General features: G+C 33.7%; 4 protein-coding genes across 4 annotated transcripts; 2 read left to right on the top strand and 2 right to left on the bottom strand.

Moving 5' to 3' along the window:
* Window positions 1-1,153: 1,153 nt before the first annotated feature.
* Window positions 1,154-2,788, bottom strand: LOC107957655 (mitogen-activated protein kinase kinase kinase 18). The gene has a single exon (XM_016893202.2). The coding sequence runs from the start codon at window positions 2,609-2,611 to the stop codon at window positions 1,169-1,171; it is 1,443 nt and encodes a 480-aa protein (XP_016748691.2). The 5' UTR covers window positions 2,612-2,788; the 3' UTR covers window positions 1,154-1,168.
* Window positions 2,789-6,100: 3,312 nt separating this feature from the next.
* On the bottom strand, window positions 6,101-7,748 carry LOC107957654 (probable protein phosphatase 2C 25). The gene is made up of 3 exons (XM_016893201.2): window positions 7,120-7,748; window positions 6,697-7,038; window positions 6,101-6,599 (listed from the first exon to the last, which is right to left on the bottom strand). Exons 1-3 carry the CDS (start codon window positions 7,573-7,575, stop codon window positions 6,255-6,257), a joined length of 1,143 nt encoding a protein of 380 aa, XP_016748690.2. The 5' UTR covers window positions 7,576-7,748; the 3' UTR covers window positions 6,101-6,254.
* A 7,852-nt stretch (window positions 7,749-15,600) lies between these two features.
* LOC107957653 (germin-like protein subfamily 1 member 1) lies at window positions 15,601-16,708 on the top strand. Its single transcript, XM_016893199.2, has one exon. It carries the CDS (start codon window positions 15,811-15,813, stop codon window positions 16,468-16,470), a length of 660 nt encoding a protein of 219 aa, XP_016748688.1. The 5' UTR covers window positions 15,601-15,810; the 3' UTR covers window positions 16,471-16,708.
* A 3,989-nt stretch (window positions 16,709-20,697) lies between these two features.
* On the top strand, window positions 20,698-23,193 carry LOC107957652 (probable glucuronoxylan glucuronosyltransferase IRX7). Its single transcript, XM_016893198.2, has 4 exons — window positions 20,698-21,475; window positions 21,574-21,938; window positions 22,017-22,267; window positions 22,385-23,193. The coding sequence occupies exons 1-4, from the start codon at window positions 21,244-21,246 to the stop codon at window positions 22,848-22,850; spliced, it is 1,314 nt and encodes a 437-aa protein (XP_016748687.1). The 5' UTR covers window positions 20,698-21,243; the 3' UTR covers window positions 22,851-23,193.
* The last annotated feature ends 613 nt before the right edge of the window (window positions 23,194-23,806 follow it).

The raw sequence follows: 23,806 nt of genomic DNA, 5'->3' as shown, positions 1-23,806 counted from the left end.
TTATTTTATATATATGATAATCTATTTATTAGTTGGCAATTTCTTAATTATATGGGAAATCTCCGATGTTGTCTGTTACCAGACACCATAATCTTCCTTGCCAAACAGTGAAGAGGGGATGTTTCGACAGCAAGAAGCATCCAATCCAGCTTCCATTTAAGTGTTCAATTACTTTGTAATTAGTAGCTACCATGAACCTCTATGTGGGAAGACTACAGACTCATCGTTTAGTTCCAAACCAATGTTTTGTCTGTTCTTTGACTTTTGTTAATCTCTCTTCTTACCATTGTTTCTAGACAACCAACCATATCTTTATTTCTTAATATTTTAGTAAATTGTCAACTTCAGACTATATAATTGGTGAGTTGTCGAATAAAAAGAAAAGATTATCATCCCACATCGTAAGCAACTTGTGCCTTGAACCTAGTTTTATCATAACAGCATTCCAACAGCCTAGGTCGCAACACACTGATAATTAGTCACTCTACTTTATAAAAATTGAGAATATATTTTTCTTATTTTAAAAAAAATCAACTATTCAACCAACAAATTAGCAAAGATTAATTTCTCAAGTTTTATAAAATATAGGGTTGAAATTTACAATTAAACCCTCTTAATAATTTATATTTTGGTTCCTCAACTTTAAAAGGTTATAAAATGGTTACTGAACTATTCAAAAATTTCTTTTTAAATACTCATCAGTACAATACATCAGTAATCATTGACAAATAGAATATCATATCATACGTCCATCCAAGTTGATCTGATGGTTAGTGTCAAAGATTAAAAAAAAGAGAGGTTATTTAGATTTTAGTTCACAAATTCGTAATATTCAAAGTTATTTCATGAAAAAAATTATACTGTAGAAGAGAAGGAGAAGAGCTTTTGATTGATATAATACAAGTGGTGCAAACAGAGAAAGTCATACAATAGTGACTTTAATAATCTAATAATAAAAATTTTTAAATAATTTAATAACTATTTTGTAATTTTTTAAAATTAAATTATCAAAACATAAAATCATTGATAAGGAGAGAGGGGTTAGGTTTGTATCTGAATCTTTGAATCCTTGACCAAAATTTGTAATTAACAGAATAACTTTTGCTACTTAACTAGTGACTAAATTGAATAACTAGTAACAATACTATTACTCATTAAGTAAGGGGTTTTATGCTTCTGTTGACTGGGAAAGGTTGGGATTAATTAAATTACTCAAAAATAGTTGTAACAAAGTAGTAATTAGAACAAAAATCAAATATAAAATATATCTGAATATTCTTAAATTACTCAAAAATAACTGTAATAACAAATTACAATATCTGTAGAATCTGAACTCTCCCTTATCCACCGCTAACTCCACATTTTCTGAACTATACCCACAGCTCCTACCGGCGGAGCAGTCGCACCATAGCCTAGTACTTGACGATTTTAACCCTCTAACATCCTCGGAGTTACCACACTGCCACTCAACTGAATTACTACCATCAAGACAACCGGGAAATTCCAAACCTGTCCTCATCGACTCTAGATATTCCGTATTTGTCCCTTCCTCACAATTCAGACTTGATTCACGAGGGAAACTCAAACTCCTTACCGCCATCCACCCATCAGATTCCCAAATTACCCCTCTTACAGTCGCTAATTTACAAATCCTCTCCCTCGCCGAATCTTCAACATTCTCTGTATTTTCGTCCTCTTCGAAATCCGAGTTGGCGAAATCAAGCACGCAACGTGGAGATGATCCCTTGGTCCTATTCGGCGGCGAAGCCGATGCTAAAAATGGATGCTGCAGCAGCTGATCGCAGCTCCACCTTTGATTCCGATCCCTTCTCAAACACTTCTCTACGAAATCCTTACCGAGTTCAGATAACTGAGTCGGTAACTCAGGCAATTCATCCGAGTTAGCAATTCGACTCAGTGAATTAAACCCCTGGTCCTCCCAAGGTGGTTTCCCTGTGACCATCTCGATGACGGTGCATCCTAAAGACCAAACGTCACTCTCCGGCCCTTGATACTCGCCGCGAATCACCTCCGGTGCCATCCATAGAGGGCTTCCGCGTGGCGTGATCAGGGACATACACCTGTTTCCCGCGCTTTCCCTTTTAATCTCAACCGCCGAGCCGAAATCCGCAAGCTTTACAGTAGCCGAATCGGAGCCCACCAAAGCATTCTTCCCTTTCACATCACAGTGGACAATGCCTTCACCGTGCACGTATTTCAAAGCCGAAACCAAGCACCGTGTTTGCCACCGTAAAATCCGCTCGTCCACGTCAGCCAACCGGCGTTTAAATGCCCTAAAATCAACAACGGTGCCACCTTGTAAGTACTCCATGTGAAGATTCCGGTAAGATGTCGTCAGAAACTCATAACTAGTAACGTCATCGCCGAGATACTCAACGACAAAAGGAGAAGAAAACGAACGGAGGATCCTAATTTCATTCTCCAAAGACTCCAACTGGTTTGGTAAACACGTTGCTAAATCAACACATTTTACTGCAAAAACAGACCCATCTATTTCATTAATCGCCAAGCTTACAGTACCAAAGGAGCCTTTACCTAAACACTTCCCTTTAGTCCAAGAAATTTTCTGGGTATTGCTCTGTTTCCCCATTTTTGAAACTCAAAAATCTTGTTGTCTTTTTTTTTTTTCGATTCACTTCAGCTTGTTCTTTTGAGGGCCCAAATGGGTATTTGAGTAGGTGTGGAATATAGAAATGGATAATTGGGTAAACTGTTTGATAATGCCAGTATAAGATATTACTAGACTTGTTTGTTGGGGGGGGGGGGGGGAATGATTCTGGGTTTTATCCTTATCTGAGGGTGGGGGAGTAATTATTTACTTGCAAGATATGTTCTTGCCATTGATTGGTTGTTGTTAGGGACAGTGGGAGCGCGTAGCTGTCATGTCATGGCATTAGCTCACACGATTCAGGGAAAACCAAAAATTTATATGAAAACCATACCTGAAACGTGTCCGAATCATTTGTTTACTTGTATAAAATTGGCACGCAGGCAATTTATCATACTTAAACAAAAAATAAAAAGGTAAATCGCACATGAGGTCATTAAATTATTAGTAAATTTATATTTTAATCATTTAATTTTAAAATATTATAAAATAATCACTGAATTATTTTAAAAAATTATTTAAGTCACTGGACTATTAGTTTTTTTTCTTTTTTAAGTTTGGCTAGCAAACTTCAAGCGACGCTTCAATGATCAGTATCTAACAACAAGTAGGAGAACATACTTTAGATCTAGGTCGATCTGATGATCGATATCAAATATCAAAGAAAAAAATTATTTGCATTTTAGTTTGCAAATTCATGGCGTATAAAGTTGTTTCATGAAGAAATTGAACTGTAGAAAAGAGAGAGAATAGAAAGTTCTGATTGGTGTAGATTGAGCGAACAGAAAAAGTCATACAACAATAATTTTAATAGTTTAGATATTTAAATGAAAATTTTCAAATAATTAAGTGACAAATTTATAATTTTTTAAAGTTAAATAATCAAAACATAAATTTAATAGCAATTTAGTCACATTAGGTGTAATTTATTAAAAAAAATTGAAGACACGTGGTTGTGAAGGGGAAACAATGGGACAAAAATGGGAAAGGGACAAAGTCCAGTGCAGAGAGGGAGAGATGGCTAGTTTGGTGTTGGATTGAAAATTTGGGACTTGGGAACAAAAATATATAAATGTAGGGTGTAACGACCAGTTCACGTGGCAGATGAATGGTGGGTACACGTTGTGAAACCAAAGAACTTGAGGTTGTAAGTGGTTAAAGAGAGGGACAAAGATCCCCAAGCTGTCTCGATCTTGCTCATGATGCTGCCGTTTTGCGCTTTGTAGCGAGAGTTTTGAGTAGAAGTATGTGTCTGTTGACGTGCACCCACCAGCTTCAAATAATTAATTAATTAATTTTATTTTATTATTAAAAAAGGAGAGTAAAATATTTCGTAAATGACAACTCTATGTCACAAGGCCATATCTCCATACGAATCTTTACAACGATGAGTAGTTTTGGGACACCCTTACGTGACAGTCACAAACTTCCTTAAATATAACCATCAATTTGGCCATTTGTTATAGGGATTAGGATAAGATTTTATGACCAGAAAAATGGTACTTATTGGGAACTTCACACTAAATTTCAAGTATGGATATTAATATATATTTGGGTAAAACATTATTTAATGGTAAAAGTATTATAGAAATCTTTAAATTAAATATTTTATTAAAAATTTTGTCTATTTGTATTATTAAAAGCGAGCGTAATTAACAAAATAACCATACAGTGACACGTGTACCTTATGTTGATATACAATAACTAATTTTTAACAGAATGATAAGTTTTTAACATATTTTGCTTAAAGTAAAAGTACCATAAAGGCCTTTGTATCAGAAGTTATATTATATTTTACCTCTCTACTCAAAAAATGGGTAAATTTAATCTCCATAAGTTAGCACATTTTTCATCTATTTGTACTGTTAACATTTGGTGTGACTAATAGAATAATCATACAGTGACATATGACCAATTTTTAACAGAATAAATAGTTTCCTCTTTGATCTAATATACATAAATTAATTTACTCATTTTTAAAATAAATAGAACAAAATGCAACCCGATCCCTAATATTGAGTCATTAATAGTACTTTTACCTTATTCAATTGATTTAAGTAGGTAATCACGCTTACATAATGGGTTAGAACTCTAATATGGTTTTAAAATTGCGATTGGATAAGCTTAGAGCAATTACCTTTCACAAAGGGAGAAAAAACAAAGTATTTTTTTACGTAAAAAGGTATAGCTGAATGGGGAATAACTTTTGGTTACTAAAAATGAATATATGGCTGAAATCTGATGTTTTGTTCATTGAATCTCTGTATGTACGTAGAAGACATAAATTATAGATAAAAAATATAGATGTTGGAGTTTAGGAAGTGCCTTTCTCTTAATTAGAATGGTAAGTTAATATCACGAATCTCCCTAACCCCATCACGCCTTTTCGTGTCTCACGATTTATTTGCGCACGTGATAGTCGTTGTTCCAAGGCTAATATATATATGGGGAGGTCGGCAGTAGTTTATGATTGCATGCATCTTCCATTTGGTGTGGTTGGCTCTGTTGAGTTTCATATTAAAATATTAGTTGTTGTTGGTTCATGGGAAGTGCATGTAACAAAGATGAAACCAAGTCCAATGGATCTTCTTGTCCTTTCATTTACTTTGCATGTGTTTTGGTTTTAAGACATAAATCATGAATGATGCAATACCAACAAACCCCAACTTGCTCTTTCCACCATGTTTCCAGGAAGATGTCATGTACGACAAAACAAAAGCCACAGTATACTGGACACTATTTTTGGTTGTTTCATGTGTTATTTGAGTGAGTCAAATCATTGAAAGGGTCCTAATTGGACAGCTGATAACAGACTCAACTGGAGGAATTTACATGATTGAAAATATATTACATGACAAATAATACATATACCAAGCTTGCAAGGACTGAAACATTAAAAAGATGGTTGACACCGTCAAAGTGGTCAACAATATTTGTTTTATTCCAATTATATAATGGATTTGGTAAAAACGCCTTCTCAGTCCCTCTTGGTTACTTTATCCATTTTAAAATATTTTAAAATAAGTAAGGATAATTAACCAAAGTGTTAATATTTTAAGTTAATTGTATATAATTTTAATTTGTATAATAATTATCTTTATACAATGGATTAGTATGGTGGATAGAACAATTATTTTTTTTAATTTCATAAATAGACTTAAAAAATTATCATATATTGATCCTTGTTTGTTGACTTGATAGTTAAGGTATTCACCGCCTCAAGTGTGTTATGGGTTTGAGCCGCACTACTCACCTTGTTGTTAAAATTTTGTCATCCTCTTATAATTCACAAAATAAAAAAAAATCATGTGTCTAATTTCTTTTATATATTTATGTTTTAAATATTTTATGAGACATTTTTCATCACCTTAACCTTATTTGTTGAGTATAAAAACTCAAATATAATTATTATTATTATTAGATAAGTGTGTGATACTCCATTGAAATTTCATTTTATGAAGAATTTCATGATACCCTATGAATAAAGAATGTAATACATTTAAACAAGTTTACAACTGAGACTCCGTAATCTTTTCTTCAGCCGTAAGTACAAAAATGATGCAATTAAGCATGAGGGTAGAAACACTATAAGGCCAGAGCCAATGGTTGGAATTGAATGGGAGAATCAAATATAGTTCCTCAGCTGAATGAGCATGACACTGATATCATCCGACGAGCCTCTTGAAACAGAAAGTTGTACAAGTTTTTTACAGGCAACCAATGGATCAATTGTCTTGTTGATAGCTAAACATTTTGGACGAGCAATGTCAACTGCTTCTTGATTGCTAACCTTGTCCCATAAGCCATCGGAGGCTAATATTAAGAACTCGCAATCGGATTCTATGTTAATGATGTTTGTCTCCGGTTCAGCTATTACCCATTGTTTAAGATGCTTGTCTCCTATCCCTCTAGACACAGCTAAACAACCTTGAATTCTCCAAGAACCATGGCATAAATCCACATACCCACCCTGTAAGAAACAAATTCCACGCAATATGGCATCAGTCAAAATGTTCAGAACAAGTTCCTAAAGGATCCATCATTTGGTTTATTGAGAAACTGCTTACCCAAGTCTCGATTCGGTCCTTCTCGTCTTCCCTTGAAGGTCGGTGATCAGAGGTGAGAGGTTCCGCGACACCGGCTCTGCTCAAAACTGCACGACAATCACCGGCATTGGATACAATAAGGTTACCATTTTGTATCAAAGCTGTCACACAGCATGTGCCACCGGCTACATCTTGTTTAAGAAATTCAGCATCTGTCTTCAAATAACCTTGTTTAACAGCTTCCTTTATCATTGTTTTGTCTCTTTTTCTATCAACTTCATCTAATATGTTCCTCCTCAGTTTCTGGGCTGCGAATTCTGCAGCTTTAGCTCCTCCATGTCCATCAAAAACACCAAAAAATGCCTGCAAAATCATCATATTCAATCAGACAAACGATTCAAGCTAAGACATGATTTGAAACAAAGAAGCTGTAAAAAAATTTACCTGTTTGGAGTTTCCTTGGAGTTCAACAGAAGCTGAGAACCTATCTTCCATGGCTTTTTTCCTTCCTCTTTCACAGTAAACAGAAAACCCATCTCCCTCACTCTCCACCTCTCTCCTTACTTCACACGGCGTCTTTGGAGCTCCAAAACTCGTCGTCGTTTTCGCCACCGGTATGTCCAGCTTCGCCGGCCTCTTCCTCTTCAATATAGTCTCAACTGTTCCCGCTCCCATACATGCTGTTGGCGACGTCGAAACAGATGATGATGATAACAAAGACCCAGTCGGCGGTTTTTGAAGCCGGAGCATGAAAGGCGATGAAGGAGAGGGAGATGGCGGATAAGACGACGGAGGTATAAGGTGAGTCAACGTCAAATTCAAGGCATCGTGGGACTGACAGAAAAGAGGCGACGACGGAGAAAACACCGGCGAGTTAGATACGGCGATAGAACACGACATCGTGTTTTCCCTCAGTTTTCTTTTTTGTTCTTCCCTTTTGATGTTCTTCTGGAACAAGTTACAACGTAAGATTTTGGGTTTTGTTTGTTTTGGTTTTTGGTTTTGCGGTTGTTGTAATGAAATATGAAGTGTATATATAAAGGGCGGAGCGTGGAAGGTTCTTGGCTAGCGTGTTAATGGCGGATTGTAGTTAAGGTTTGGATATATTGACCACATCGCGTTTGATTTTGGGGGCACTCCTTTGATTTTTGTGGAATGTGTCCTTAGCCAATTACACATTTTGTTTTTCAGATTATTTTTGCTTCCATTTTTAGACTTTATGAAACCATAATAAAAAAACTACATTATCCAATGTCTAGTTGTTACCTAATATTTCTAAATATATATATTTTTTAAACTGATTTTAGAATTATTAATTTTTTGATGATTAAAAATATTTAATTTAATTTTCGATTAAATCTTAGTTAGATTGACATTAGCATTGTTATTAATATAGGAGGATATAAGTCTGAGTGTGTTAAAACATATTATAATTTTATTCAGGGATTAAGGAATGACTATCAGTAGAATAGATATAAAAAAAAACAAATATAAAGTAATATTTTTTGAAAAATAAGGAATTAACTTTTCATAACTTTCCTTCAAAGAAAAAACTTTCAATGACATCTAATATTTAACTAGATTAAAGAAATATGGGAAGAAAATGAATGGGGTAAAAGAGTAAATAAACAAAAATGAAGGCGTGGTGGAAGGGGCGAGATGGTGAGTGCCCCCATGAAGTAATTAAAGGTCGAACACGTAATAGGCTAGTACGTTGACTTCATAATTCTATATATGTTCAAATTTTGCTATTATTCGTTAAATCTGATTTAGTATTTTAAATATTTATGCTTATTAAATTTTGAGCAATATTGTTTGAATTAAATTAGTTGATCGGATCATTTAGATCGAAAATTGGAGAGGAGTATCGATTTCCATGAGATGTAAAAAAAGGTTAATTGAATTAGACAAAACTTAATTAAACTATCTAAATCTACTTTATGATTCTTTGAATTTTTAATAATTTATTTGCATTAAACCACCCAAACTGATCAAATAAAAAATTAATGGTCTAATTAGTTCAACTATCAATTTTTTTATCCTCAAAAATATTGATTTTGAACTCCAACCTTGATCAAATAATATCCAATAATATCAACTTATTATTTTCACATAATACTTAAAAAAATATATCGTTTGAGCCAATAATAACAATTTTAAAAATATAATTAAAATAGATGATTAAATCCATGACGTATATAAAGCATGTGTAAAGAGTGTGGGTTGAGTGTTGAGTCAACTGAGGTGTTAATGGGTAAGAAAAGAAAAAGCTGACGTGGTCATATGGTTGGAGTTTCGGTGGCAAAGACACATTCCCACATGATACGCTGCGGCGCTAAATGGAATGGCTATTATGGCGGCCGCACCTGGTTTGCACCATGTCAAGAAAAGCATGCACATTTGATCTTTCCATTTCTTTAATGACTGCACTGACTACTTCTACTTCTACTTCTACTCCATTCATCCGCGCCATTTCAATCTAACTTTCTTCTTCATCTTTCTAGTAACAGTAGCTTCTTCTAACTTGGACTTCATCATCATTTAACTCTAATTTTTTATTAAAATTTATATAATTTCTTCCCATGGATTTTTTTTCTCTCAATATTTGATAATATTTCTTAATTAAATTAATTTGAAGAGGTCTAATAACGTCCAAATACAAATACTACATAGTTGAAATCAATTTCACAAGGTTTGAATGTCTCCTTTATAAACACCTCAACTATTTTTTTTGAATTATAAGAGAAAAATAAAACCGTAACAGCAACGCGACTAACACGACTTAAATCTAAACTACACTTGAGACAGTAAACACTCAACTATTATATCAGTCATTTACTCATAAAAAAAGATTTTAAAAACACGAACATCAATTCAATAATTCAATCCTTCCATCAAATTAAACTCTCATTCGCCGTTACCATTGTTATATATTCACAAGGTTAAGAGATGTGACATTTGTTTTACTATTATTGGGTTTGCAATTAGGATTAAAAGTATTGTAGATACGAGTCTGAATTCATAAATTCTTTTAGAGGAGTCTAAATTGAATTATAAATTTTTGAGATGTCAAATGTAGATTTTAATATGTATTAATTTATTAATTTATCATTTTTAAAGGACTAAATAGAATATTTTTCATTTTATGGAGGGCCCAAAGCATAATTTCCCTATATTAAATTATATTTTGATCATTTATAGGGGCTAGAATTGTAATTTTTCAATTTTACCAGCCCCTATATTTGCTCCTAGACTTGATCATGAGACAGGTCACTTGCCCAAAAAGTGAGAGGATTTGGACAAAAATATAAGGCCGGCTTTCTAAACGGGCAAAACCTCGAGTAGGATTTTTGCCCCAGCCCAAATCAACCGAGACTTTCTTTTCTCTTGTTGTTTTGTTATCATTTCGCTATTATCTTATTACTATTTTGTTGTTACTATTTGAATATTGTATAACTCTTGTTTTATTATTAATTTTGCTACGATTGTAGTGGCATGTGTTATTTAAGTATAAAGATTTTTTTAATGTATTTTCAATTTGTTGAAAAATATTTATTTTAATATTTTTAGTTTTTTGATGTATTATATTTTTTAAATTTATTTTTATATGAAAAATAATATAAAAATTTAATACAATTGGGCAAGGTCAACTCCGGTTTAGCATTCTTAATATGGGTTGGGTTTGGGTAAAATTTTAGGCCCATTTTTAGGGTCGAACCTAGAAAATGGCACTAAAATTTTGTATCAAGTAGACCCGGTCCATGATCAGGTCTATCCTCCCTTACATGGAGGCTTTATACTCAGAGTTACGCTGCATTTGGCTCCCTCTATTTAAAAAAAATATAAATTAGTCTTTGTACATTAGATTAAAGAACAAATTAATCTTTCTGTTAAAAATTCTATCTATTTTTGGATCTTTATACATTAGCACGAGGTACACATGGCACGCCATGTGTAATTGTCTAATTATTTTATCAACCACGCTAATTTTAAACAATATAAATGGATAAATTTTTAATAGAAATGATCAGTTTGCTCTTGGATTAAACATTAGGGACTAAACGGCTCATTTTTTGAGTAAAAAAATACAATTTAACTCTTAATATAGGGATCTCCATAATATTTTTACATTTTATTTTTATATGCTCCTCTAAATTGATTTATTCTTAAATGAACTTTTATTGTTTGGGTTTAGAGTTGATTTATTAAATAATAGACTTTTTTATTTTGTTTGGGTTCCATCGAATTCTATAGGAAATTAAGCCTCAAAATGATAGACAATGTTTTTTTGTCCGTTGCCCATTGGCTCCCATCTAAGACTAAGATTGGGCATGTCTTTCTCTTTTTATATTTGCTACAAAAAGGTCCAATATAATTTGAGGTGGGCTGGTTTTGTAAGAAGTTCATTCAAGATGGGCTCACATGAAAAAATTATTAGATCACAATAGATACTTGCATAACTCATACCCTGCGACCTTATATTGTTTTCTTAAATTCTACTATAGATTTCCCCAACCCTAAACCCTGCAATGAATAGGGAAGAGGGTGCTATCATTAAAACAATGCCAATCAGTATGGGTTATCTGCATATTACAGAGCCACTTCAGGGCAAAGTTAGAAAACTTTTTTGGGTCGTTATATTTGCATGAAAGTTAAAATGCAGTTTCATCATTCTATTTATATATATTTTTATAGTTTTTTAGAAGGATTAAATTAAAAGTTTATCATCTTTGCGACCAAACTATAATTTTACCATACTTCTATTTAAAATTTATAAACTTTTAAGAGACTAAAATTGAAAATATTCATTTTAAGGAGATAAATGCGCTTCTTATCCCTATACCTTTGTCCCTACATCACTTCCCACATTCGTATTCATATTGCGACACATAAATGTCTGAATTTCGAATCCTATAACACAATATCAATGGTGTAATATTTCGATCTTGATACTAATCCATTACAACCCATTATATAAGTCGTAAACCCCTCTAGTTGCTCCTTATAGGATCATCTTTACCAACATATATGATACAATGCTTTACCATTATTAAATGCTTCAAACAATAGTTTCTAGTTTCAAACAATGAAATAATAACAGTTCCATGTTCCAATACCTTGATCACATGGAAACATGACAATATATATGCTTTATAGATTATCTCCCCCCCCCCTTTTGACAAAAGGTTGCTTTTACCAATAATTTAGCACATTCTTTTCCATGTCCCGACACAAATATTTGGCATATCATGTGCTCGGACAGCTCACACTTCAAAGCAGTAGGGTCAGTGCCCAAAAAATAACAAGTTTTTGTTTGAAATGGTCCCTAATGGGTCCATTGAGAGAGCAATAAGATGTAAGGATTGTAAATGCAAGGCCGAACAGAAAAAACAAGAAATGGCGTCTTGGATATCATAGTTTGGTGGATTGAATGTTTGATTCATACGAATATAAAAATATTCTATGAGGGGGATTTTTTCAGAGTGGTCCCTATGGTTTCATAATTTTCCCTTGTATTTCTTTTGGCTTGCACGAAATATATGATTGAATGGGCCAAGAAGACTTCAGATCAAGTCCTATTCTGACAGCAACTTCAGCTTATTTCTTATATCCCTACACCAAAACATTCCTATATTATGTTACGATATTAAGCAGGCAATGTCATAGTATCATTCACACAATCCTATCAAGTTTAATTTCATTTAATAATTTCCGTTAAAAATTAGATCCGTAAGTAAATTATCATAAATTATCATGAGAAAAGTTGTAATTAATGCAATTAATTACGATAATGCAGCACAAAATAACAACATAATATTATGTTATCTCAGTAATTAAGATTTTGATTAGGTCAGTTTAGATTAAGTTAATTTAGATTTTATAATTCTTGAATATTTTGATTTGTGTAAGTTTCAAGCTTGAGTCATTTTGAGTTTGAAACTTCGATTCAAATCAAAACATTAAGGGTTTGAATCATTTCACGTTTTGATCTCTCACAATTCAAGTCATTTTTATGGTATTTGTTCGAATCATTTCGAATTTTATGTGTTAGCTTTAAGAATTTAACATTAATTTTGAGAGTAATAAAGTAATGATTTGGGGAATGGGAAATCTTAAACTTGAAAAAGTAGGATAAGGGATGACTCAAGGAGACCCACTTGCTTAAAACGAGACTCATCATCACTGCCTTTACAAAGTTTACATTGACCACTTTGTTTCTTTTCAATTTTTGCCTAATCTCCACTCTCATTTCATATGCTTTAACTCATATTCTAACATAAAGATTTGGTGAAAATTAGCTAGTAGATGTCATGTTATATTACATTATAGATTTAGTCACTATTTCGCCAATTTCAATTTTAATTTTTGTATTTTTTAAATTTTAAAATTTCAAATCATAAACCACTCGATAGTAGTTAAATTTATTTGATTAAAATATGTTATTAGTATTGTATTATGTGTAAAGTTGTAAATTTGTTCATTCTTAATCAAGGACAAAGTCAGATAATTGATTTAAGGACAGAGATAAATTATAAAATACTGGAAAGTCAAAGTGCAAATTTACCATCATACTAACTTACAATTTCACAAGAGTTTAAAGAGTTAAACGGAAAATCTACCATTTTTGGGACAATATATGAAAATATATTTGTTACGTAAGATTTTAGAAATAACGAAACTTAATTAAGTATTGTTTGATTAGTATTCAATATTCAAAATTTGATAATCCTCGGAAGACAAAAAATCAAAGTAAATGTAGAAGTAATCCGTTATTGTTGTATCAAATGTTGGTCCATGGATGAGTAAAAGTGGATTTGGATGAACAGTACGTTTACTCGCAGTCAGTGTAAGAATAGTAGTGACAGTAAAATTAAATATTGTAATATAAGACAAAAAATAAACTAAACGCATTATACCACACTATGCCGCAGTACTTATTTGAACCCACACAAAATCTTTCTATCACCTTCTTTTAAAAGCATCCAAAAAGTAGAAGTAGAGGTGCACCACATGGATAATCTAAAACTCCCCTTAAAATCTCCCATAATTACACACATGGATGGTGAAATAACATCAATCTTTTGTTTGTCCTACCATATAATTTAATCAATAATGACTTTTTATATTTAATTTTGTCTTACTGTCATGTAAAGTTTGATTGTGGGGTTGCTATTTGGACTTCAAATAGAACACCTTACCAATTTTACAAGTTTCTACTCTTTGCTTTTCTCAAGTAATTAACATTCATTCACAGAACAAACCTTTTTTTCACTATCAGATCATCCATTTAAATAGTGATAAATGTCTAACAAAAATCCATGTAGAGCAATATCTTTTTCAAATGAACTAAAAGAAGAGAGAATGAGGATAGAAAGCAGGATCACACCTGTGCCACTAACTTCAATCTTCTACTTGATAACTACAACAAGAATGGATGGGTAGCGTAGGAGAGACGCACCCAATGCCCCAGTCATCATCTCCTTGTCCTGCCAAACCAAATACCCACAAATTTAATTACCAACCAGTCTTCTTCTTTAAACCTTACCAGTTTCAGCCAAATCCCTACATATCCTACTTCATATATATTATATGCTGCTCTATTCTAATTATTTGTGTAGGTAAGATGTCACTTAAATTATAGTGTGAAGCTCTAAGATATTGAGTATTTTGAAAGACTAGCAAACTTGTCTGGAAATCATTTGTCTGTAAGGCTTGTTGGGTGGTGGTACCATAATATGGTTGCCATTTTAATTTATTTTGATGCTGCTATTCTACCTCTAATCTTTGTTTCTTCAATCATCTTTGTACGATTCGGGTCATTGAGCTTAAATAATTTTGATTCATACAAAAAAGTTCAAATTTGGATTAAAAAGAAAAGAAATAAAATCGGTAAAAGTATCATTGAAACTTTTGTGGTAAGAGTTCAATTGCATTCTGCTTCATTTGTTAAAAATGGACAAATTAATCATTTATATTGGATCAAATAACAAATTGGTAATTTTGTTAAAAACACCGTTCAATTCTACTATTAAAAACCAATCTCTATTTGTCAACATGAAATACATATGGTACGTCACGTATAACTGTTAATAGATAAAATTTTAATTTACTAATTTTTTAATAAAAAATAAATATACAAAATTTATAACGCATTGATTTTTGTGGCTATTTTACTAAAATAATCTAAAATTTTTTTATATTTATAAAAATGACCCAAGTTCAAAAACAATCACAAAAATAACCTGAAATGAACAGTAAAATTGAGTTTTGGACTGTCAATGGCCGGCACCAACTTGTATTTTGCACCCATGATTGCCAAATGATAGTGTCAGGCTTTAAAAAATTAATTTTTTTTAGTTTTGGACTGTCAATGGCCGGCACCAGGGTATTTTTTTTAAAAATCGTATCATATTAGTATACAAAATACGAGTTTTAAAAAAAAAAATTTGGGTGCTGGCTTGTCAATGGCCGGCACCCAATACCAAAAAAAAATTCAAATTTTTTTTCAAAATTTATTTTTTTGCTCTCTAAAAATACGAGTTTTAAAAAAAAATTTAGTGCTGGCCTATCAATGGCCGGCACCCAGTACCAAAAAAAAATTCAAAATTTTTTTCAAAAAATTTTTTTTTGCTCTCTAAAAATACGAGTTTTTTTTAAAAAAAAAAATTTGGGTACTGGCCTGACACAATCATTTGGCAATCATAGGTGCAAAATACGAGTTGGTGCCGACTATTAACAGGCAAAAACCCAATTTTACTGTTCATTTCAGATTATTTTTGTGATTGTTTTTGAACCTAGGTCATTTTTGTAAATATAAAAAAATTTTGGATTATTTTAGTAAAATAGCCACAAATTGATGCTGTTTTCTTTTTCCAGTCAATTTTGAAGACATATATAATCCTTGTCCCTAGGGGAACTTAAGTTCAACTCCTCTCTAACTTGCCTTCATTCTTCCTCCTGTAGTGCCTCTTAAGCTACTCAATCACCACTACTCCAAAAATGGAAATAAAAACTTCCACTTCCACAGTCAACATCACTATCTGAATTCCACTATATATATACCCTCTACCTTCGTACTGAAATTCCATCTCCATTTCATCAACAAAAAAACCTTATAACAAGGTTTAAGTCAACATGAAAATGTGTCGTTTATTTCTTCAACTATGCCTTGGTTTAACTCTCTTATCGGGTCTTGCTAAACCAGACATTGACCCCCTTCAAGATTACTGCATTGCAGACACTAAATCCCCTTTTTACCTCAATGGTGCACCCTGTCTCAACCCAACTCTGGCTCATTCCTCCCACTTCACCACCTCGGCTTTAGCCAAAGCTGGTGACACCAAGGCTAACCAATTCGGCTTCAGTGTCACCCTCACCACCCTTGCAAATTTGCCTGGAATTAACACCATGGGCCTCACCATGGCCCGTGTCGACATAGCAGCTGACGGCCTTGTTCCACCCCATTCCCACCCTCGGGCTTCCGAAGTCACCATTTGTCTTCAGGGTGTTATCCTTGTGGGCTTTGTGGATACCTCTAACCGCTTATTCACTCAAAAACTTGAGCCCGGTGACTCATTCGTTTTCCCCAGAGGACTCATCCATTTTCTGTATAACATGGAGCCAAAGAAGCCTGCTTTAGCTATCTCTGGGCTCAGCAGCCAAAACCCAGGCACACAAATAGCTTCAAGGGCCGCTTTCGTGTCCAATCCACCCATTCCCGAAGTTGTTTTGGAAAAGGCATTTCAAATCAGCCACCAGGACGTTGCCAAGATACGTAAAAACCTTGGCGGCTGACCTATGTGATTGTGTGTTTCTCATTTCTTTTTTTTTCTTTTTTTCTTTTTTTGAAATGGGATCGTTGCATATTATTATTTGATTCTTACCTTTGATTATGATGTAGGAAAAAAATGGTAGTTCAAGTCTTTATTCACATAAAATAGACCTTCCAACGGTCGTATAATTGTGTATTATTATTAACATTATTAGTTTTTTTTTAAATAAAATAATCAAGGAGGTGTGAATTATTTGTTTATTACGGTTGCTTGTAAAGGGACTTTAACAAATAATTTATGTTTGAATGGAAACTAAATTAATATTAAAAAAAAAAAGAACAAAAGAATTCAAGTAGCCTAAAAGTTGCGTGTTCATCTGTATCATAAAATATTCTGGAAAGAAGCAATTCAGTGTACAAATATGGTAAAAATCTAGTAAAACCCAATCCGCTATGTAATGCCCCATACCCGAGACCGTCTCCGGAGTCAAATACGAGGTGTTAACGGACTTAATTCATTACTTATACAGCTCAAACAATTTATTTTTAAAACTTCCAGACAAGCTGGCAATCTGCGTTATAGTCGCTTAAAAATTCATATCTCGAGTTCCGAAACTTGAAATCCAATTCCGTAAATTTTTCCTGAAACTAGACTCATATATATATCTACTGTTTTTTTTCAAGAATTTTTGCTCGGGCCAATTAGTACAGTTTATTAGTTAAATTCTCCCCTGTTTCAGGGTTTGACTTCTTTGACCTCTGTGTATTACGAATCATATTTCTCTCTATACAGAATTTCAATGACTATGCCGTTTGTTTCTCTTAAAACTAGACTCAATAAGGAATCTGTAAATATAAAGAATGGCTTCTAATTATTTTTTCACAATTTATGGTGAATTCTTAAAGTCAGAACATGAGATCCAGAAATCACTCTGGCCTTGTTTCACAAAAATTCAAATATCTCATAAAATATAATTCATATACCTGTTTTGTTTAATCCATATGAAAATAGACTCATTAAGCTTCGATTCCTTAACTTATTCATCATTTAATTCAATTTATACTATTTTTAGTGAATTTTCAAATTCACATCATTGCTATAGCAATATTCTGTTTTATAACAAATTTCACTTTACTATAGATTTCCATGGACTAAATAGCATTTTAAACATACATGGCATCAACTATGATTTAGATTGGCCATTCCAATGGCTAATCATTCACAAACCCTTTTCTTACCAAACCATAACCATGTCATAAAATCTTTTACACAAAGTGAGTATTTTGTCATTCATGCCACATTCAAAATACACAAGCCATTTTACCAATTTAGGCCTTCGGATAGTGTGAACGAGTCTTCGACCTATCCCGATTCTCAAGCCAGCTTGTCAACAACTACAATGAATGAAAAGGAGGAGGTAAGCATAAATGCTTAGTAAGTTCACATGCAAATAGCAAGTAACATAATCATGCAATTCCACATAAAACATCATTCGCGTAAACAACATCAAGACATTCGTGTTTCGTTTGCATTTAATATCTTTCTACGATTTCATCATACCAAGTTCTCAACCCGAGGATTTAAGCACATACCTGTCAAATTTTCTCATTCACCACACTTAACAATATATCACCTTCGTTTTAGGCATTCTTCTCATTCACTTAAGATTCACCCGTTGAACACATCGGAATATAATTTGAATACGCGGATTTCATGAACGTAAGTGCCATACTCGCAGCTAGACAAACTCAATAGCCTGCGGAACTTATGTAGCCAAGCTACCATGTAACCCGCCTATAAATGAACTCGGACTCAACTCAACGAGCTCAGGCGTTCGCATCCATAAGTGAACTCGGACTCAACTCAACGAGTTCGGATGCCTAGTTGCATCTCACGAACTCAGACTTAATTCAATGAGTTCAGAAATCAAATATCCTAGTGACATATCACTTGTATTCTAATCTATTCCCAAGGTTCAAACGGGCTTTTCCTCGATTACACATCTTTGCCATCTTTCACGGAATATCGAATTCGATACTTCGGTGATAGTTCATACTTATCAAATAATTCACATAATTACATATTATTCAACAATAACCACAAAACATAACATTTCATGATAATATTAAGCATCATATCATATAAACAACATTAAATTGCTTAAAATGACAATTATGTTACTACATTTACACATGAACTTACCTCGATACAAAATATTAGCAATCGAGCCTATTCTTCGTAAACTTTGTTTTTCCCTCGATCGCGACTTAAATCTAGTTTCTCTTGATCTATAATGCCAAATTAATCTTATTTAATACATACATTCACCAAAACAGTCTGTAATACGAACTTTGGAAAAATTACATTTTGCCCCTAAACTTTTGCATAATTACACTTTTGCCCCTAGACTCAGGAATTAAACTTCATCCCTTATTCTTATGTTTTATGACATGCTGATCATTTTTCCCTTCTATAGCAACATCAAATTCACACTCTAACATGCACTTATGACTATTAGGTATTTTTACCGATTAAGCCATTTTACTCGTTTTCACTTAAAACCGAGTAGTACAAGTTGTCTAACATAATTTAAAACCTCATATTCTATCATAAAACACCAAAATACACAAATTTCACCTATGGGTATTTTTCCAAATATGAACCCTAGGTTGAATTATTGCTAGCATAAGCTTAATCGAGCTACCGGGATTCCAAAAACGTAAAGAACATTAAAAATGGGGCTTGGAAGCTTGAAACAAATCCTAGCTATGGAGAACCCTTGAAATTTCGGCCTAATGAAAAAGATGGACAAAAATTGGCTTTTAATTTTGTTTTTAATTCATTTTAATAACTAAATGACCAAAATGCCCTTCCTACTAAACTTTCAAAAAAATTTCATCCATGTCCAATTTTTGTCCATAGACTTAGAAATTGGTCAAATTGCTATTTAAGACCTCCTCATTAATATTCAAAAGCAATTTCATACTAAAAACTTCTAGAATGCAAGTTTTACAAATTATTCGATTTAGTCCCTAATTTCAATTTAAGCACTTTAGGCATAGGATTTCATCACGAAATTTTCACACAATTATGCAATCATAGCATAAACATCAAAATAATTATAAAATAGTTATTTCTATCTCGGATTTGTTATCACGAAATCACTATTCTGTTTAGGCCCTAATTCGGGATATTACACGTTATTTCCAGATTTGATTCTTTGAATTGTGTAAACAATGTGTTAGTTTCCCATTGACAGGCCAGCACAAAAAAAAAATTAAAAACTCGTATTTTTAGAGAGCAAAAAAAAAATTTGAAAAAAAAATTGAATTTTTTTTGTACTAGGTGCCGGCCATTGACAGGCCAGCACTAAAATTTTTTTTTTAAAAAACTCGTATTTTTAGAGAGCAAAAAAAATTTGAATTTTTTTTTGTACTGGGTGCCGGCCATTGACAAACCAACACCCCAAATTTTTTTTTTAAAACTCGTATTTTTAGAGAGCAAATTGTTTTTTTGAAAAAAAAATTTGAATTTTTTTTGGTACTGGGTGCCGGCCACTGACAGGCCAGCACCCAAATTTTGTTTTAAAACTCGTATTTTTAAAGAGCAAAAAAAAATTTTTTGAAAAAAATTTAAATTTTTTTTTGGTACTGGGTGCTGGCCATTGATAGGTGATAGGTCAGCACCTAAAATTTTTTTTTTAAAAAAACTAATATTTTGTATACCAATATAATACGATTTTAAAAAAAAATACCTTGGTGCCGGCCATTGACAGGCCAAAACTAAAAAATTAATTTTTTGACAGGCCAAAACCTAATTTTACTATTCATTTCAGGTAATTTTTGTGATTATTTTTGAATCTGGGTTATTTTTATAAATATAAAAAATTTTTAGATTATTTTAGTAAAATAGCCGATTTTTGTTGAAAAAAGAGAACAAGTGCAATAATATCCAAATTGAAGAACCCTTCTCTCCAACCATAGAAAGACGGTTTTCAAAAGCAATTACATCCCTCTCAACCATTGATGAAAAACCCCCATTGGCCCCACCATATACCTTAATTAGCAAGCACCACCACTTTCATTAATACCAAGCAACCAGAGGTTTAAATTTAATTATCCTTCTCACCTTAATTAATCCATTACTTACCACTATCTTTTCATTTTTACCAAAAACCCACTCTCAACTAAGACTTCACCAAGCCCATTTTTGCCATTTTAATTCTTCACGGGACCAAAACACACAAAACATAGAAACCGAGACCTACGCTGTAACGCTGAGTTCCATTCTGCAATTTCTGTTCCACCACCATGTGACCTCTCTGAACCTCTCTTCTCTTTCAAACATAAAAAACCATTTTTTTATTTTTTTATGTTTTTGCCATTGATTGAAGCTGAGTCTAGCCAAACATGTTGTGTAAAAAGATCAGCAAAGTTAACCTTTTTTTTGTTGTTTTTCTTTTTCAAGACAAATTGTTTAAAAATTTTGGTGCAAAAAACCGAAATGCCAACCAACATGTATCTATCCATCTTTTAATCACTCAAAACTTAGTTTCTAATTTATCGTTTAAAACCAGAAACCGAAAGCTCCGTTTCAACTGCCCTTTACCCTTTAGCGAAAGCTAAGCTAAACCTTTTCAAGAGAAACAACAACAACAATAAAAAAACAGGCTTCTGCTACAACTTATTGTTACTTCTGTCTATTTTTTTTTAGTGGGGTTGTCTTTTTAAATGGGATGGCTTCAGAGCTGCAAATAATACTCGCCAAGACAAACAAAAGGGTTCTTTGTTAAAAGATGAGGATATTACACAAAGGCAGACAATCTGAAAAAAGCCTCTTTTTTAAGTATTACAAATGGGTTCTTTGGTTTTCATTTACTCTTTATTTTCTAACATCTTTCTTCATTACCAACAAGCCGCTACCTTTGTCTAAAACCCGTGTTTCTGGTTCTAAATCTTCCCTTGCTTCTCGTGTTCTGTTCGAATCTGTCAACAAAACCCGACATAAATCCAAACCCAAAAATCCCGGTTCTTCTTCTAATCCTTCCACTATTCCTTTTTTTCCCCCATTTTTTTATTGAAAAGGCAAGGTTTTTGATGTTTTTAATGTTTATTTTTGTGGACAGCTGCGTTTAAAGATTTGAAGATATTCGTCTACGAGTTACCTTCAGAATACAATGAGGATTGGCTTTCGAACAAGAGATGTAGCAACCATTTGTTTGCCTCCGAGGTTGCCATTCACAGAGCATTGATGAACACCTATGACTTGAGAACATTCGACCCTTATGAAGCTGATTTCTTTTTTGTTCCTGTTTATGTCTCATGCAACTTCAGCACCGTTAATGGCTTCCCTGCCATTGGCCATGCTCGTTCTCTTATATCTTCTGCTATTCAGCTTATTTCCTCGAACTACCCTTTCTGGAACCGAACACAAGGTTCCGACCACATCTTCGTTGCCTCCCATGATTATGGAGCCTGCTTCCACGCCATGGTAAACCTCAAGAATCTGATATAAGGGTCTGTTAAGAGTCCTTAACATGGTTTTTAATTTCTGTTTTGCTCCTTGTAGGAGGATAGAGCTATTGATGATGGGATTCCGGATTTTATGAAGAATTCGATAATTCTACAAACTTTCGGTGTTAATTACAAGCACCCATGTCAAGACGTTGAACACGTTGTTATACCGCCTTATATACCGCCGGAAAGTGTACGGAATACCCTGGAGAAAGCCCCGTTGACCGGGAAAAGAGACATCATGGTCTTTTTTAGGGGGAAAATGGAGGTCCACCCCAAAAACGTTAGTGGAAAATTTTACGGCAAGTAAGTTCCAAAATAAAAAAAAGGGGTCACAATCATGTTCATTGCGAACCTTTAAATCATTCTATGATGGGGGAGAATGACTTGCTTATCCTTGGTTATTGTTGTTTTGCCTATCAGGAAGGTGAGGACGGAAATTTGGCGGAGATATAACGGTGACCGGCGGTTTTACTTACAAAGACAGAGATTCGCCGGTTACCAATCAGAAATCGTACGGTCGGTTTTTTGTTTGTGCCCACTCGGGTGGGCTCCATGGAGTCCAAGGCTTGTCGAGTCCGTGGCATTGGGTTGCGTGCCGGTGATAATAGCCGATGGTATCCAATTGCCATTTCCCTCCGCCGTGAAGTGGTCTGAGATTTCCCTCACGGTGGCGGAAAGGGACGTAGGGAAGCTAGGGAGGATCCTGGAACATGTGGCGAAGACCAATTTGTCAACCATCCAGAAAAACCTCTGGGACCCTGCTGTCAGCAAGGCCCTACTGTTCAATGCTCACATGCAAGAAGGAGATGCCACGTGGCAGGTTCTCGGGTCACTTTACAAGAAACTGGACCGGTCGTACAAGAGATCGAGGGTTTCAAGCCAATAGGGAGCGAACACGTGGAGTTGTGTTTTGTGGCGCCAGCTAAGGTTTGTTCCCTTCCCAACGTGGAAGACAGCTAGGAATGGTGTTTGAATCCTTAAAAAAAAAAAAAAAGAAAGAAAGAGAGATGGGAATTTTTATTTTTATACGGTGGGTCGGTGAGCCCACATTAACCCCATGCCTTTTTTTTGTTTTTGTTATTTTTAGATATTTAGAGGCAGAAAAAAAACAGTATAGTTAGTTAATTATATGAAAATGGGCTTTATTTGCTTGTTTGTACATGGAAAAAAAAGACAAAAGAACTGTTTTTTGGTAAATAATACAAATGAAATTGTTCCTTTTTTTTTTATTACACTGAATTTTTAAGACCAGATCCATGTTCTTCAAATTTTTGAGCTGTTTCTCTTGGAACTCGTTCAGGGTTTTCTTAATGGACTGTAAATTAATGAAAGCTTACAACTTTGAATAGAAAAGTGTCATTGAAAATGATAAATAAATAAAAAAAACGCCAGTTTTTGTTGTGTACACTTAATGAATACTATAAAAGTCTGAAGTTTTGTCAGAGTGTGAGGCGACAGGGAACAGTAAATTTGTCAGTGTCTTAAAGAAGGGATAGTGGGGAATGAAGATAAGCAGTTAATTTGAGCTGGCTGTCATTAAATATTGCAAGTGGGACGGTTTCTATTTATTTAAATTACATCACTTCAGACTATAATCTTAAAAGCCGGAAAACTATGGCTACACCCGAAGGTACTGGTCCTCAAATTGTAGGCAACCCTTCACAACGCCAGGATACACGAGACGTTGTGTAAGCTAAAGAGTATGTTTGCACGACAAAAGTGGAAGAGATGAACCGAATCCCAGGTGTGCGAGAGATTCAAATTCCCCATTTTGTGTATGATTTTTCAATTTCCGAAAGATCACACCATTTGAGCGACAGCAGCGACAATAATTTCTTACTT

This window comes from Gossypium hirsutum, chromosome A13, assembly GCF_007990345.1.
Source record: "Gossypium hirsutum isolate 1008001.06 chromosome A13, Gossypium_hirsutum_v2.1, whole genome shotgun sequence".
Classification (NCBI taxonomy): Eukaryota; Viridiplantae; Streptophyta; class Magnoliopsida; order Malvales; family Malvaceae; genus Gossypium; species Gossypium hirsutum.
The sequence above is the reverse complement of the archived record's forward strand: the minus strand, read 5'-3'. Positions and strand labels throughout refer to the sequence as shown.